Here is a 13,583-nt window from a genome sequence, read left to right as displayed (position 1 = left end):
CATCATGTGAATGTGGCCCTGCGCTCTCTCCTAATGTCTGACGGTACTGTACTCACCTTTCTTTTTCTTGTGAGGATGTGAGATGATAAAATGCCCGGGTGGGGACACGAAGTGGGGTGAGGACAGAGTCGCTATGATGCAGCGTGAGGCGACTACGGACTTGGACAATGGGTCAGAAGAGTCCTCTGTTGCAGACGACAGCTGACTGAGGGCCACTGACACCACAGATAAGGGGAGGGGGTGCTGCTGTACTGACACCGGGGGGGGGGGGCAAACTCTGTCTCCCGTCCCAAGAGAAGACCAAACATCGCCAACTCAGAAATCAATGGAATGGTGACTAATTCAGTATAAAAGCCAAGCCATTCGCTGTTACTTTTGTTGGATTCTGGTTTTGCTTCAAGGGAGTCCTAACTGACATGGTGTGAGAGTGGGGTAATAAGTGAGAGCCCCAAGTTCTCTTTTTCATTCTTTCTTGTTCACTAATTCATTTAACAGACGTTTTTGAGTACTTTTATGTTGAGAACATACCTTTGTATGCCATACATCCCACATATGCCGTTGGATAATTAAGAATCTGGCTGGCCTTTGTCTCCATGCTTGGGAAATAGCCTCTAAACCCTTGGGATGTCCTGAGTGACAGGACTGTCTTTGTTATTCGTGGCAGGCCTCTCAGCCCCCACCTGATAATTTATGCAAATGAGATAACTCAAGTGAGAGGCTGACCAACCAAGTGATGAGAGGGGTGGGGCGTCATGCCAGGTGGTATCAGCCCCGCCTCCAAGAAGGGAAGGGGGCCTGGGGATTGACTCAATCATGCCTCTGTAATGAAACCCCAGTAATAACTCTGGACACAGAGGCTTGGGTGAGCATGCCTGGTGGACAGTACTCTGTGTATGTTGTTACACACCTATGTACTGGGAGGGTAATGCGTCTGGACTCCGTAGAGAGAACACCGGAAGCTTAGTATGTCAAAGCCCCAGACCTCACCCGATGTGTCTCTTCTTTTGAGAATCCCCATTCCCTGGCTATGTCAGCACAGAGCCCAATATGGGCCTCAAACTTATGAACTGTGACATCACGACCTGAGCCCAAATCAAGAGTCGGACACTTCACCAACTGAGCTACCCGGGCGCCCCAACCCCTGTCTGCTTTCTAGTTTCCGTTGTCACTCATGGTACCCACCCAACACGCTCACTTGCTCAACGTTGGCTCTTCTCAGTGACTCTCCTTAATGTCCGCCCCAGTGGTCATCCTGCTCAAGGCCGTCCACTCTCTCCGGCCCCTTGCACGTGCCTGTGGGCGCATCCTGCTGACCCATCCCTCCTCACCAGATGCCCCTCCAGTGGAGCCACACCTGGGCCCCATCCCCATTGGTGCCATCCTCAGTTTCGTGGGGCCCCTTGGGACTGGAGCCCAGGCTCGGTATTGTCCACTGAGGCTCAAACCTTGCATTTCTTTAGAATACTGCTTCCAGAATCTTCCTGTAGGCTCTCCGAACAACACCCATGAGCAAGAGGAGTTCTGACTCATGCTCTGGGCCGATACATCAGCTCACCCGACACATCAGCCCTGTCTGCCCAGAAAGGTGGGTGCCTTCCCAGATAACAACCCCAGGAACCCAGAAATCCCCATCCTGCCTCTGATACTTCCATGCAACCCTCAGTGGGTTCTCAGGTGGGAGCCAAACATTGCAGGCCCTTGGACAATACGGGGAAATCTCCCACCACAATTCCGGCCACCATGGACCATTGTAGCTGTACTCATGAAGCAGATCACAGGCAAGGAGCATTCTCCTACTAAAAGTCAAGGCTTAGAATGGCACAAATCTGAGGCCATTTGCCAGGTTTCAGATTGGCATCTCGAGCCAGCAGCATGCATGACTGCTTAAAAATTTCAGGCATCATGTTACATGTGATTGGTATGTAAATTAGCCTTGGATTCTGCATAGCTTTTACAAAGGCATCAGAATGCTTTAGAGAGGTAGGTATGTAGATGATATAGGTAAGCAGTTGGTAGGTAGGTAGGTAGAGAGATAAGTGGAAGAGAGGTAAGATAGATGGGAGACAGGTAGACAGATGCGTAAAGAGAATTAGGTAGATGGATGGATGGATGGATATATGTGTGAATGTGGTAGCAACTAGAATTTTTACATAGGGCAGATGCGAATTTGCTTGAGGGTGAGGAGGTCTAGCAGACTTGCCTTGGAAACGCATTTGCACATAAAGAACTTTTTTAAAAAGTCTTAAATGTATACATGTACTCATTACACATCAAACACTCATTACAAAGGTTTATCGTGTGCCACACCCTTTTCTAGGTGCTGGCATTACAAAAGCAAGACAATTGTGAACACTAGGTCTACAGGGGGCTTAGATCCTAAAGTAAAAGGAAGAGTAGACAAGAAGCAAATAAATATATAACACCTCAGGTTGGTGAAATACTACAAAGAGAGATAAGTTAAGGCAGGGGCTAGAGAGTAATGGAGAGATGCTGTTATGGATGGGCTGGTTGAGAAGAAATCTCTGAGAAGAGGACGTTTCAACAGAGGCCAGAAGTAATCCAAGGAGACAGCATAGGAATATCTGGGAAAGAGCATTCCACTAAAGGGAACAGCAAGTGCAAAGGTCCTGGGGTACCAAGTGCATGTGTGTTTGAGGGTCAGCAGGTGGGGAGGGGGGTCATGGGGATGAGAAGAGGCAGTGAGGGGAACATGCCAGAAATAAGAGCAGAGTGGTCACTAGGCACCAGACCCCGGGCATAGGCCACAGCAATCGGGGTTGACTTCTAGGTGTGTTGGGTGGCTGTGGGAGGTCTCAAGCTGAAGCACAGTATGATCTGCCTCAATTTTTAAAGGATCCCTTGGGCTTTGGGGCTGAGAATAAATTGTAGAAGCCACAGTGGAAATAGGAAAACCAGTTAGAAGACCCTGCAGTGGGCCAGGCTGGACTTCCCTGAAGGGTAGATGTTGGGGTATGATGGTGATCAATGCACCACCACAGCACAGAAACTCTGAAGCTTCAGTGGCTAAGGATAGTAAAGACTTCTTTCTACCTCATGCTAGCTCATGCCTAGTGCCTGCCAGACCATTCTCTGCCGTCTAGTACCTATGCTACCTGGGAGAAGAAAAAACTGAGGAAAGTTCTGGATTCCTCACTTCAAGGCTAAGCCTCAAGTGGCTTATATTCACTTCTGCTGAGATCCCATTGTCCACAGTTGGCCAAGGACCTATCATAGATGCACAAGGCATGTGGGTGTTCTTTTCCAAATGGGGCATAAGTAGTCAGATGGGAAACCAACGGGAAGTTAGGGAGTGGAGGTTAAAGGGCCGCCCACCCCACCCCAGGAACTAGGATACATTAACCTCCCTGGCCTCAGTTTCCTCATCTATTAAATGGGGTTGGTATACACAAAAATAAACTCAAAATGGATGAAAGACCTAAATGTAAGACAGGAAACCATCAAAATCCAAGAGGAGAAAACAGGTAGCAACCTCTTTGACCTTGGCCGCAGCAACCTTCTTACCAGACATGTCTCCAGAGGCAAGGGAAACAAAAGCAAAAATGAACTATTGGGACCTCATCAAGATAAAAAGCTTCTGCACAGTGAAGGAAACAGTTAACAAAACTAAAAGGCAACTGACAGAATGGGAGAAGATATTTGCAAATGACACATCAGATAAAGGGTTAGTATCCAAAATCTAGAAAGAACTTATGAAACTCAACACCCTAAAAACAAATTATCCAGTGAAGAAATGGGCAAAAAACATGAACACTTTTCCAAAGAAGAAAGAAAACCAGATGGCCAATAGATGCATGAAAAGATGCTCAATGCCACTCATCATCAGAGACATACAAATCAAAACCATGATGAGATATCACCTCACACCTGTCAGAATGCCCAAAATTAACAACTCCAGAAACAACAGACGTTGGCAAGGATGCTATGTTTGTGGGAATGCACACTGGTGCAGCCACTCCGGGACATAGTATAGAGGTTCCTCAAAAACTTAAAAATAGAATTATCCTGTGACCCAGCAATCGCACTATTAGATATTTATCCAAAGGATACAAAAATGCTGATTCGAAGGGACACATGCACCCCAGTGTTTATAGCAGCCAAATTATGGAAAGGGCCCAAATGTCCATTGACTGATGAATGGATAAAGAAGATTTGGTTCATACATAGAATGGAATACTACTCAGTGATGAAAAAGAATGAAATCTTGCCATTTGCAACAACGTTGATGGAACTAGAGTGTATTATGCTAAGCAAAATAAGTCAGAGAAAAGCAAATATCATGTGGTTTCACTCACGTGGAATTGAAGAGTCAAACAGATGAACATAGGAGAAGGGAAGGAAAAATAAAATAAAAACAGAGAGAGGCACACCATAAGAAATTTAATATAGAGGAAAAGAGACTTAAGTATAGAGAAAAAAACAGAACAGAGTATCCAAGAACTGTGGGAAAACTACAAAATCTGTAATATACATGCAGTGGGAACACCTGGAAGGAGAAAAGACAGAGGTAGGAACAAAGGAAATATTTGAGGCAATAATGACTGAGAATTTCCTCAAATTCACATCAGATACTAAACTGCAGATCCAGAAAGCTCAGAAAACACCAGAACGTATCAATTCTAAAACAAACAAACAAACAAACAAAAAAACACTACACCTAGGCATATCATATTCAAACTTCAGAAAATCAAAGATTAAAAAAAATCTCTTGAAAGAAGCCAGATGAAAACAATCTTACAGAGGAGGAAAGATAAAATTTACACCCAAATTCTCCTCAGAAACCATGCCAGAAGAGAATGAAGCGAAATACTCAAAATATTGAGAGAGAAAAAAACCCATCAACCTAGAATTCCATACCCTGCAAAATTATCCTTCAAGAGTGAATGAAAGGTAAGGGTGCCTGGGTGGCTCAGTCAGTTAAGCCTCCGACTTTGGTTCAGGTCATGATCTCGCAGTCCGTGGGTTCGAGCCCCGCGTTGGGCTCTGTGCTGATGGCTCAGAGCCTGGAGCCTGCTTCAGATTCTGTGTCTCCCTCTCTCTCTGTCCTTCCCCTGCTCACATTCTCTCTCTCTCTCTCTCTAAAATAAATAAACATTAAAAAATTTTTCCAAACTATGAATGAAAAGTAAAGACTTTTTTCAGACAAACATTGAGTGAATTTGTTGCCAGTAGATCTGTGCTGGAAGCCGAGCTATCCCAGCCTGAGTGGCAGGGCCCGGGCTGTGGACGGATGGGTGACTGCAGGGCGGCCTGCCGACAGTGAAGCTTCTCGTACTCCCGCTTTTAGGTAATTTGGCCTTATTAAAGTACCTGGGGTATTGTCTGTTGGGGAATTGTGCTCGGCAGCCCCCCTGGGAAAAGAACCATTAGGGAAAAAAAATAAGGTTCCCCAAGAAATCGCGTGGCCTTACGTTTAGCCCTTGCCATCCCCTATGGAGACTCCTCTACTGACAGGAAGGATAGCCTCATCCCTTTGCCAGCAAAGAGGGCCTGTAAAGAAGAGACATATGGATCTGAAAGCCCCAATCCAGCAACTAAGGAGTGTATCTCTGGGCACAGGTGACTTCAACCCCTAGGCCCACCTGGCCTCCGGAGGCATTCCAGATGATGACTGAACCTAGTTGGTTAAGGTACAGAATGGTTCATTAGTTTCTAGGTGCATTGTCTCTCTGAGAATGTATGGGGCATGGGTTTCTAAGGCTTTTTCAGCCCCTTTCTGGCACCTCGGACCGAGGCAAACACATTGTTCTTCTGGCCTCATGTGGTTAGGAGGTCATGCCCCTGTAACTGTTCCACTTGAGGTGTTGAGAAATGGAGGGCCTTTCACGAGAACAGCAAAGCAAATGCTTTGTAGATTATAGATAAACGCAGATGCATAACGGAATAATGTAAGAGATTAATCTGTGATATTACAAAGGGTATGCGGGAAAGTTAGGGGAAAATCATCATGTTATTTCTTAAAGGTTGTCTATACATAGGAACATTTTCAAAATTAGGTAATGTTAGAAAAACATAGATGACGTATGTTACAAGGAAATCACTAGCAAATATGATGCCACGTTTGCTACAATAAATTGGCCAGTTCAACACACTGCTGTTGTCTGTGTCCATTTTATTTTAGTTTTAGTTTTTTATTTTAGTTTTGTTTTATTTTCACTGACGCTGTTCTTCCTTTGGGAACCCCTGGACCTGCTGGAGCTGGTCTCTGGCAGATCTGCCTTGCAAGAAATGTTAAAAGAAATTCTTCGAAGGAACCTAATATAGGTCAGAAACTCAGCCTTCCATAAAAAGAAGAACACAGGAGAATGAATAAGTAAAGGTAAAAATGAAAACTTTTTTTCTTGCTCTTAATTAATCTAACAGATTATTATCTGTTAATATTATCTATTGATTATTATCTATTAATAATCAATAGGTTATTATTTTGTTCAGAATATTCGTGAAATACTGAGGTATAAATCTCACAATTAATTTTGTTCAAAATAATAATGATAGTAATGTATTCAATTATCTATATAATATGCTTATGTCTAAGTGGGTGGGAGGGAGGAATTAGAAATATTTTATTGTAAAGAACTAACATTACCAGTGAAGTAAAGTAGTATTATTTGTAAGTAGACTTGGATTAGTTGAAAATGCATATTATAAACTCTTGAGCAACCACTAAAGAAAGTTAAAAAAAAAGGAGGGGGGATTGATATGCTAGGAAAAGAGAGAAAATGGAATCATACAAAATGCTCAGTTAAAACCACAAAAGGCAGAAGTATGGGACAAAGAACAAAAATAGGGACAAATAACAAGGGTGACAAATAGAAAAAGGAACAGATACAGTGTAGATATTAATTGAACTGTATCAGTAATCACCTTAAATGTCAATGGTATAAAATATGGCAATTAAAAGACAGATTGTCAGACTGGGTCAAGAGAACAAACTGTCTGTTTATTGCTATATGTTGCCTATAAGAAACCCACTTAAAATATAAAGACACATGGGGCACCTGGGTGACCCAGCCGGTTACCATCTGACTCTTGATTTTGGCTCAGGTCGTGATCTTACATTTTGTGAGATTGAGCCCCACATGAGGCTCTGCACAGAGCCTGCTTGGGATCCTTTCTCTCCCTCTCTCTCTGCCCCTCCCCTACTCTCTCTCTCTCTCTCTCTGTCAAAAATAAATAAAGTTTTTTTTTACAAAAATATAAAGACACATATAGATTTTAAAAAGTACAGGGATCGGGGTGCCTGGGTGGCTCAGTCGGTTAAGCCTTTGACTTTGGCTCAGGTCATGATCTCATGGTTTACGGGTTTGAGCCCCGCATCAGGCTCTGTGCTGACAGCTCAGAGCCTGGAGCCTGCTTCAGATTCTGTGTCTCCCTCTCTCTCTGCCCCTCCCCTCTCACGCTCTGTCTCTCTCTCCTTCAAAAATAAATAAACATAAAAAAAAAAATTTTTTACGTACAGGGATGGACAAAGATATACCATGCTGACATGAATCAAAGGAAAGCAGTAAAAACGATATTAATTTCAGACAAGGGATACTTTGGCAAGAAGAGTTAACAGGGAAAAAAGGGGGCGTTACATACGGTTAAAGGGACCAATACTGCAAGAAAATATAACAAGCCTTAATGTGTATGTGCCTAACAACAGAGCATGAGAATACATAAGGCAAATGCTGACAGAACTGTAAGGAAAAATAGATGACCCACTATTAAAGTCAGAGACTGAAACACCCCTCTGTCAGAAATGGACAGACGCAACAGGCCAAAATTCAGTGAGGACATAGCTGAACTCAACAACACCATCAACCAACTGGATACAGTGGACGTCTACAGACTATTTCATCCAACAGTAGAATATACACTCTTCTCAGGCTCACATGGACATTCAGCAAGATAGACCACATTCTGGGCCATAAAACACACCTTATCAAATTTAAGAGAATCTAATCATACAGTGTCTGGTCTCAGACCATAATGGAATTAAACTAGAAATCAATAACAGAATATGCTGGAAAATCCCCCAAACACTTGAAGATTGCACAACACCCTTCTTAATAACACATGGATCAAAGAAGAAATCTCAAGAGAAACTTTAAAATAACTTGATCTAAATGAAAATGAAAATACAACTCATCAAAATTTGTGGGTTGCATCAAAAGCAGTGCTTAGGAGAAAATTTATAGCATTGAATGAATATATTAGAAAAGATGGGAGATTTAAAATCAGTAAGTTTCCATTATAGGAGACTAGAAAAAGAAAAGCAGATTAAATCCAAAGTAAGCATCATACTGGAAGTCCTAGCTAATGCAATAGGACAACAAGAGGAAATAAAAGATACACGTATTGAAAAAGAAGAAATAAAACTGTCTATTTCACAGATGACATGGTCGTCTGTGTAGAAAATTTGAAAAAATTAACCAAAAAAAATCTGGAACTAAGAAGTGATTGATTATAGCACAGTTGCAAGATAACAAGATTAATATATGAAAGCCAATTGCTTTCCTATATACCAGCAATGAAAAAAAAATGCCATTTTAAATTTAAAATATTACCATTTACATTAGTATTAAAGCAAATGAAATACTTAGATATAAATCTCACAAGTTATGTAACATCTATATCAAAAATAAAGACTCTGATGAAAGATATCAAATAGGAACTAATTAAATGGGGAGATATCCCATGTTCATGGATAGGGAGACTCAATATTGTCAAGATGTTTGTTCTTCCTGACTTCATCTATAGATGCAATACCATCCCAATCAAAATCTCAGCAAGTTATTTTGTGGAAATCTACAAGCTAATTTCTAAAGTTTATATGGGGAAACAAAAGACCCAGAATAATCAACTCCTAACACTGAAGGAGAACACAGTTGGAGGACTGACACTATCTCACTTTGACTTACGATAAAGCTACAATAATCAAGACAGCATGGTATTTGTGAAAAAACAGACAAATAGATCAATAGAATAGAACAGAGAACCCAGAAACAGACCCACATTAATACAGTGAACTGATCTTTGCAAAAGAGCCAAGGCAATACTATAGAGCAAAGATGGTCTTTTCAACAAATGGTACTGGAACAATAGATATGCACATATCAGAAAAAAAAAATCTAGACACAGACTTTATACCTTTCACAAAAATTAACTCAAATTGGTTCACAGACATAAATGTAAAACACAAAACTATAAAATTCCTAAAAAAAAAACAGGAGAAAATTTCGATGACCTTGGGTGTGGTGACTTTTTTTTTTTTAATGTTTATTTATTTTTGAGAGAAAGAACGCATGAGCAAGGGAGGGGCAGAAAGACACAGAATCCAAAGCAGGCTCCAGGCTATGAGCTGTCAGCACAGGGCCTGATGCAGGGCTCAAACCCATGAACCGTGAGATCATGACTTGAACCACAGTCAGCACTTAACCAACTGAGCCAACCAGGTGCCCTATGGTGATGACTCTTTAGATATAACACCGAAGACACGATCTGTGAAAGAAATCATTGATAATCTGGGCTTCAATTAAATGAAAAACTTCTGCTCTGGGAAAGACAATGTCAAGAGAATGAGAAGATATGCCACAGACCTGGAGAAAATATTTGCAAAGATACATCTGATAAAGATCTGTAATCTAAAAATATACGAAGAACTCTTAAAACTCAAACAAAACAACACAAACGATCTGATTAAACGATGGGCAAAAGATGTGAACAGAAACCTCACCAAAGAAGATTTATTGACGGCAAGTGAACATTTGAAAAGATGTTTCTATCTTTCCCAAAAACATATGAAAAGGTATCCAACATCATATGTCATTAGGGAATTGCAATGGAAACGAGATACCAGTACTCACCTATAGAACATCCCAAATCCAAAATACTAACAATATCAAATGCTGGTGAGAATGGGAGGCAATAGGAAATTTTGCTCATTGCTTCTGGGAATGAAAAACAGGACAGCCACTCAGGACGATGTTTTGTCTGTTTATTGCAAAACTAAATGTACTCTCCCTCTTTGATTCAGCAATGGTGCTTCTTGGTATTTACACAATGAACTGAGAACTTATGTCTACACAAAAACCCGCACATGGATGTTTACAGCAACTTTGTTCATAGTTGCCAAAACTTAGATGCAGTCAAGATGTCCTTCAGCAGGTGAGTGGCTCAATAAACCGGTACATGCAGACAAGGTGTTATTACACTGTATTAATACAATGCATTAATGTATTGAATATTATTCAGCTGTAAAGAACAAAGGAGCTTTCGAGCCATGAAAGGACCTGGAGGAAACTGATAGCGGGGGAAGCTTTTGGGAGTGAGGGATACGGAGGGGGGAGTGGTTCCCTGTACTTGCTGCACAATTTTGCTGTGAACTGCTTTCAAACTGATCTAAAAAAATAGTTTCTTAATCGAAAACAAGTTTTAAATGACCGAATTGCTCCTTCCTCCTGTTCCCACAGTCATGGCTTGAACTTCTGTTTTTCCATCCACATCATTTCATTCAGGGTTCTAGTTTCACATGGCTTTTTGGTCCACAAACCATGAGTGCAAAGGTTCTCCACCCTCTGCTGGAGTTTCTGCTGAACTGTCATGATGAGGCAAGAGTGTAAATTTCCAATCTTCTTGTTTTAATGTTCATTTATTTATTTTGAGAGACAGAAGAGAGAGCGAGCCGGGGAGGGGCAGAGAGGGAGAGAGAGAAAGAGAGAGAGACAGACAGAAAATCCCAAGCAGGCTCCACACAGCACAGAGCCTGGAGTGGGTCTTGAACCCACATACTGGGAGATCGTGATCTGAGCCGAAATCAAGAGTCAGGTGCTTAACCGACTGAGCCACCCAGGCGCCCCTCCAATATTCTTTTATAGGCAAATACGGACAAATCAGATCCTCGTGTCAGGACGAGGTCACAACGACGAAATCAAAGCCACTGGCTTCAGTAAGAGTTTGGGGAGGCCATCTAGGTCCCTGGCTTTCAAATGGGTCTTAGCATCAGAGCCCATTTTCCAAATGAACTTACACAGAGTCCCAAAACGTAGAAGGGTTTCAAACAAAACGAAACAAACTCAACAAAAACTAGAGCTGTCCTGGCACTCGATTCTGACACACTGCATTTTCAAATACAGTCATTATTCCTCTCAGCACATCAACCGAGAAATGTGTAGACATCCTTTCCAGATTATTGTCCAAATAACTGGTGACAACGTTGAACAGAACAGGGCTCAGGAGCAAGATGTAGAAACTTCCCTCTCCTTTCACATATATAGACGCATTTGCAAAGATGTAATGATGTACTTATTTTGGACATTCTGCTGTAAAACTTTCCAAATGCACAGGAAAGTAAGGGAATAGAACAGAAACACCTACATCTGGATTTTACAGTTGTCATTATTTTTCCGTATTTCTGTCACGAATATAGCACTGATTTTTTTTTTTGTCTCCTAATTTGGACAAACCAGCTATAAAAGACCTCTGAAGGACTGTCGAAGGACATCTGAATTTTTAAAAGGCAATTCTGCCAAGTTCAGAGCTCCTGGGAACTTTTTGGGACCCCCTGGTCCAGCCTCCCTTGTGGTTTGCACATGGGGATGCTGGGCTCCAAACGAGGCCCGAAAAGCCTTCAGAAAGGTCAACAGCCTGGCTTCCGTTTGCCCCTTTAGCTCCTGCCCTGTGCTCCCCAAAAGGCATTCTGCGTTCCAACTGCATCACGCCTGCATTCTTGCAAACATGTCACAAATGGCATGTGCCTTTGTTTTACCTTTAAGGTGAAGCTGAGGCATCACTTCCTCCAGAAAGCCTCCAGGTAGCCTTGACCTACCTCGCCATTGCGGGGTAAGGTGGACGAAGGTGCAGGTATGACAAGCAGAAGCCAGCACCCCCTAGCATGGATAGCTACCTAAGAGCCTAGGTAGGCGGAACCAAATCTGAACCTGCAAACCAGCAGGGAGGTGTTAGGAGGGCCTGGGGATTGCACCTATAAAAGGAAACTCCAAACGTGAAGTAAGTATTGCTAAGACCCTCAGTCAGAAGGGGGTTGGGAGGACATTGAGGAAGCAGGACCCATGCAGGGGCTCCTGTTTCAATTCTGGGAACACCATGAACTCTCCCTTTGTGGCAATTACAACGTGGCCAGCTCTTGGAAGGCCTCCTCTACTGAGGACTGAAATAGAGACAATGTAACACCTGTTAGCTACCTAGTCAATCCTGCATCCGTGCTCAGTGTAACTCCCTCAGCAGGGATCATCATTCCTTCAGAAGTTTGGTAATCTTGTGGGTTCTGCCTTTAGAAGCCTGCCCACCCCACCTGCAATTCTGAGCACAAGGTCCATTTCTGCCCTCTCTGTCTCCCATGCTGCAAGTCCTACGACCCCAGATAAACACCTTTGGTTGCTTTACAGACTCTTCTTGATTGATATAACCTAACGACTTGATTCCAGACCGAAACAAAAGCCAGACAAAACAGACACCCGAATGACCACTAGCGGTAATGTAAAGCCATAAACCCAAAAAGAACAGATCAAGAAAATGTTTATGCATAAGGTCTCTCCGTGGCTCTGTGCCGAGGATAAGATCCTCAAGCACTGGCCCCTGGAAACTCCGGAGACCCCTGTCCTTGCCCTGCACTCTCCCAGGACCCTCCAAGGCAGGGAACTGAACCCTCCACATTGTCACCATTGTCTGTTTCTGTACCTCCCATCCTCCCCTCACTCCTCCCCTCGAGGGCAGAGGCTGGTCTCACTCCTCTCTCTCCCTCTCCTAGGTCCCAGTGTCCCGCAAAGGGCTGGCACAGAACCAGCCTGGGAACACTCCCGAAGTTTTCCGCGTGGCCGCAGCGCCCTCTGCCGGGCGCATCCGGCAACCGCGGGGCACTCACCAGAGTTGGGGCGTTCACCACCGACAGGTTGTACCCATAGAGGAAGGAGGAGCCGAAGGCGCCCACCAGAGAGGCCACGATGAGCCAGCAGGACCAGTCCTGGAAAGGAGAGGACAGCATGTCAGATCTGGCCGTCGGGCACAGAGCTAGGGGCCCACAGGACACACCTGGGCTGTCCCCTTGTCTGGGGAAGGGGCCCTAGAGAATTGCCCGAGTTCCCGGAACCCGCTGACAGGTGGGATCGCTGTCCACGACCACTGCGCAGGCGGACACTGGGGGAATGCGGTCAGCCCACGGAGTTCAGTTTGCTTCTGCCTGCTGCCACAGACCTGTGACTCACAGACCCACAGTCCTTAGCAGGTGCTCTGTAAGCAGCCACACACTATTATTTTAGCTGAATGTGGCCACTTTCTGGACCACATAGGAGCAAAAAGCAAAGCCAGACTTAGCCGCCAATGGTAGCGCCTGGCACTTAACAAGAGGTATGGGCCAGGCATTGAGCTGAGCCCTTTCAGGATATTATCTCACGGAACGCTCAGATCAGTACTATTTCATCCCGATTTGATAGGTGGGGAAAGAGACGCGCCGAGACATCCGTGGTGCTGTCTGGGATAGGGGCTGGAGCCCATGCAGTCACCCGCTGCACCGCACTGCCTGTCCCCCAGTGCCTCGTCATCTGGGAACAGTGTCTAGGGGCCTG

General features: G+C 43.7%; 1 protein-coding gene across 9 annotated transcripts in view; it reads right to left on the bottom strand.

The window, feature by feature from the left end:
• Positions 1-13,583, bottom strand: part of SLC2A9 (solute carrier family 2 member 9) — a 269,728-nt gene that overhangs the window by 215,121 nt on the left and 41,024 nt on the right. For all 9 annotated transcript variants that reach the window (XR_008296422.1, XR_008296421.1, XM_053217574.1 and 6 more), the window contains one exon: positions 12,884-12,982. Coding sequence is in view for 7 of the 9 variants with exons in the window: in XM_053217574.1 (XP_053073549.1) it covers positions 12,884-12,982 (99 nt within the window). In the remaining 2 variants the exon portion in view is untranslated. The remainder of the gene's footprint in view (positions 1-12,883; positions 12,983-13,583) is intronic.

This window comes from Acinonyx jubatus, chromosome B1 (genome assembly GCF_027475565.1).
Source record: "Acinonyx jubatus isolate Ajub_Pintada_27869175 chromosome B1, VMU_Ajub_asm_v1.0, whole genome shotgun sequence".
Taxonomy (NCBI): Eukaryota; Metazoa; Chordata; class Mammalia; order Carnivora; family Felidae; genus Acinonyx; species Acinonyx jubatus.
Note: the sequence above shows the minus strand (reverse complement) of the source record. Positions and strands in the feature narration are given on the sequence as shown.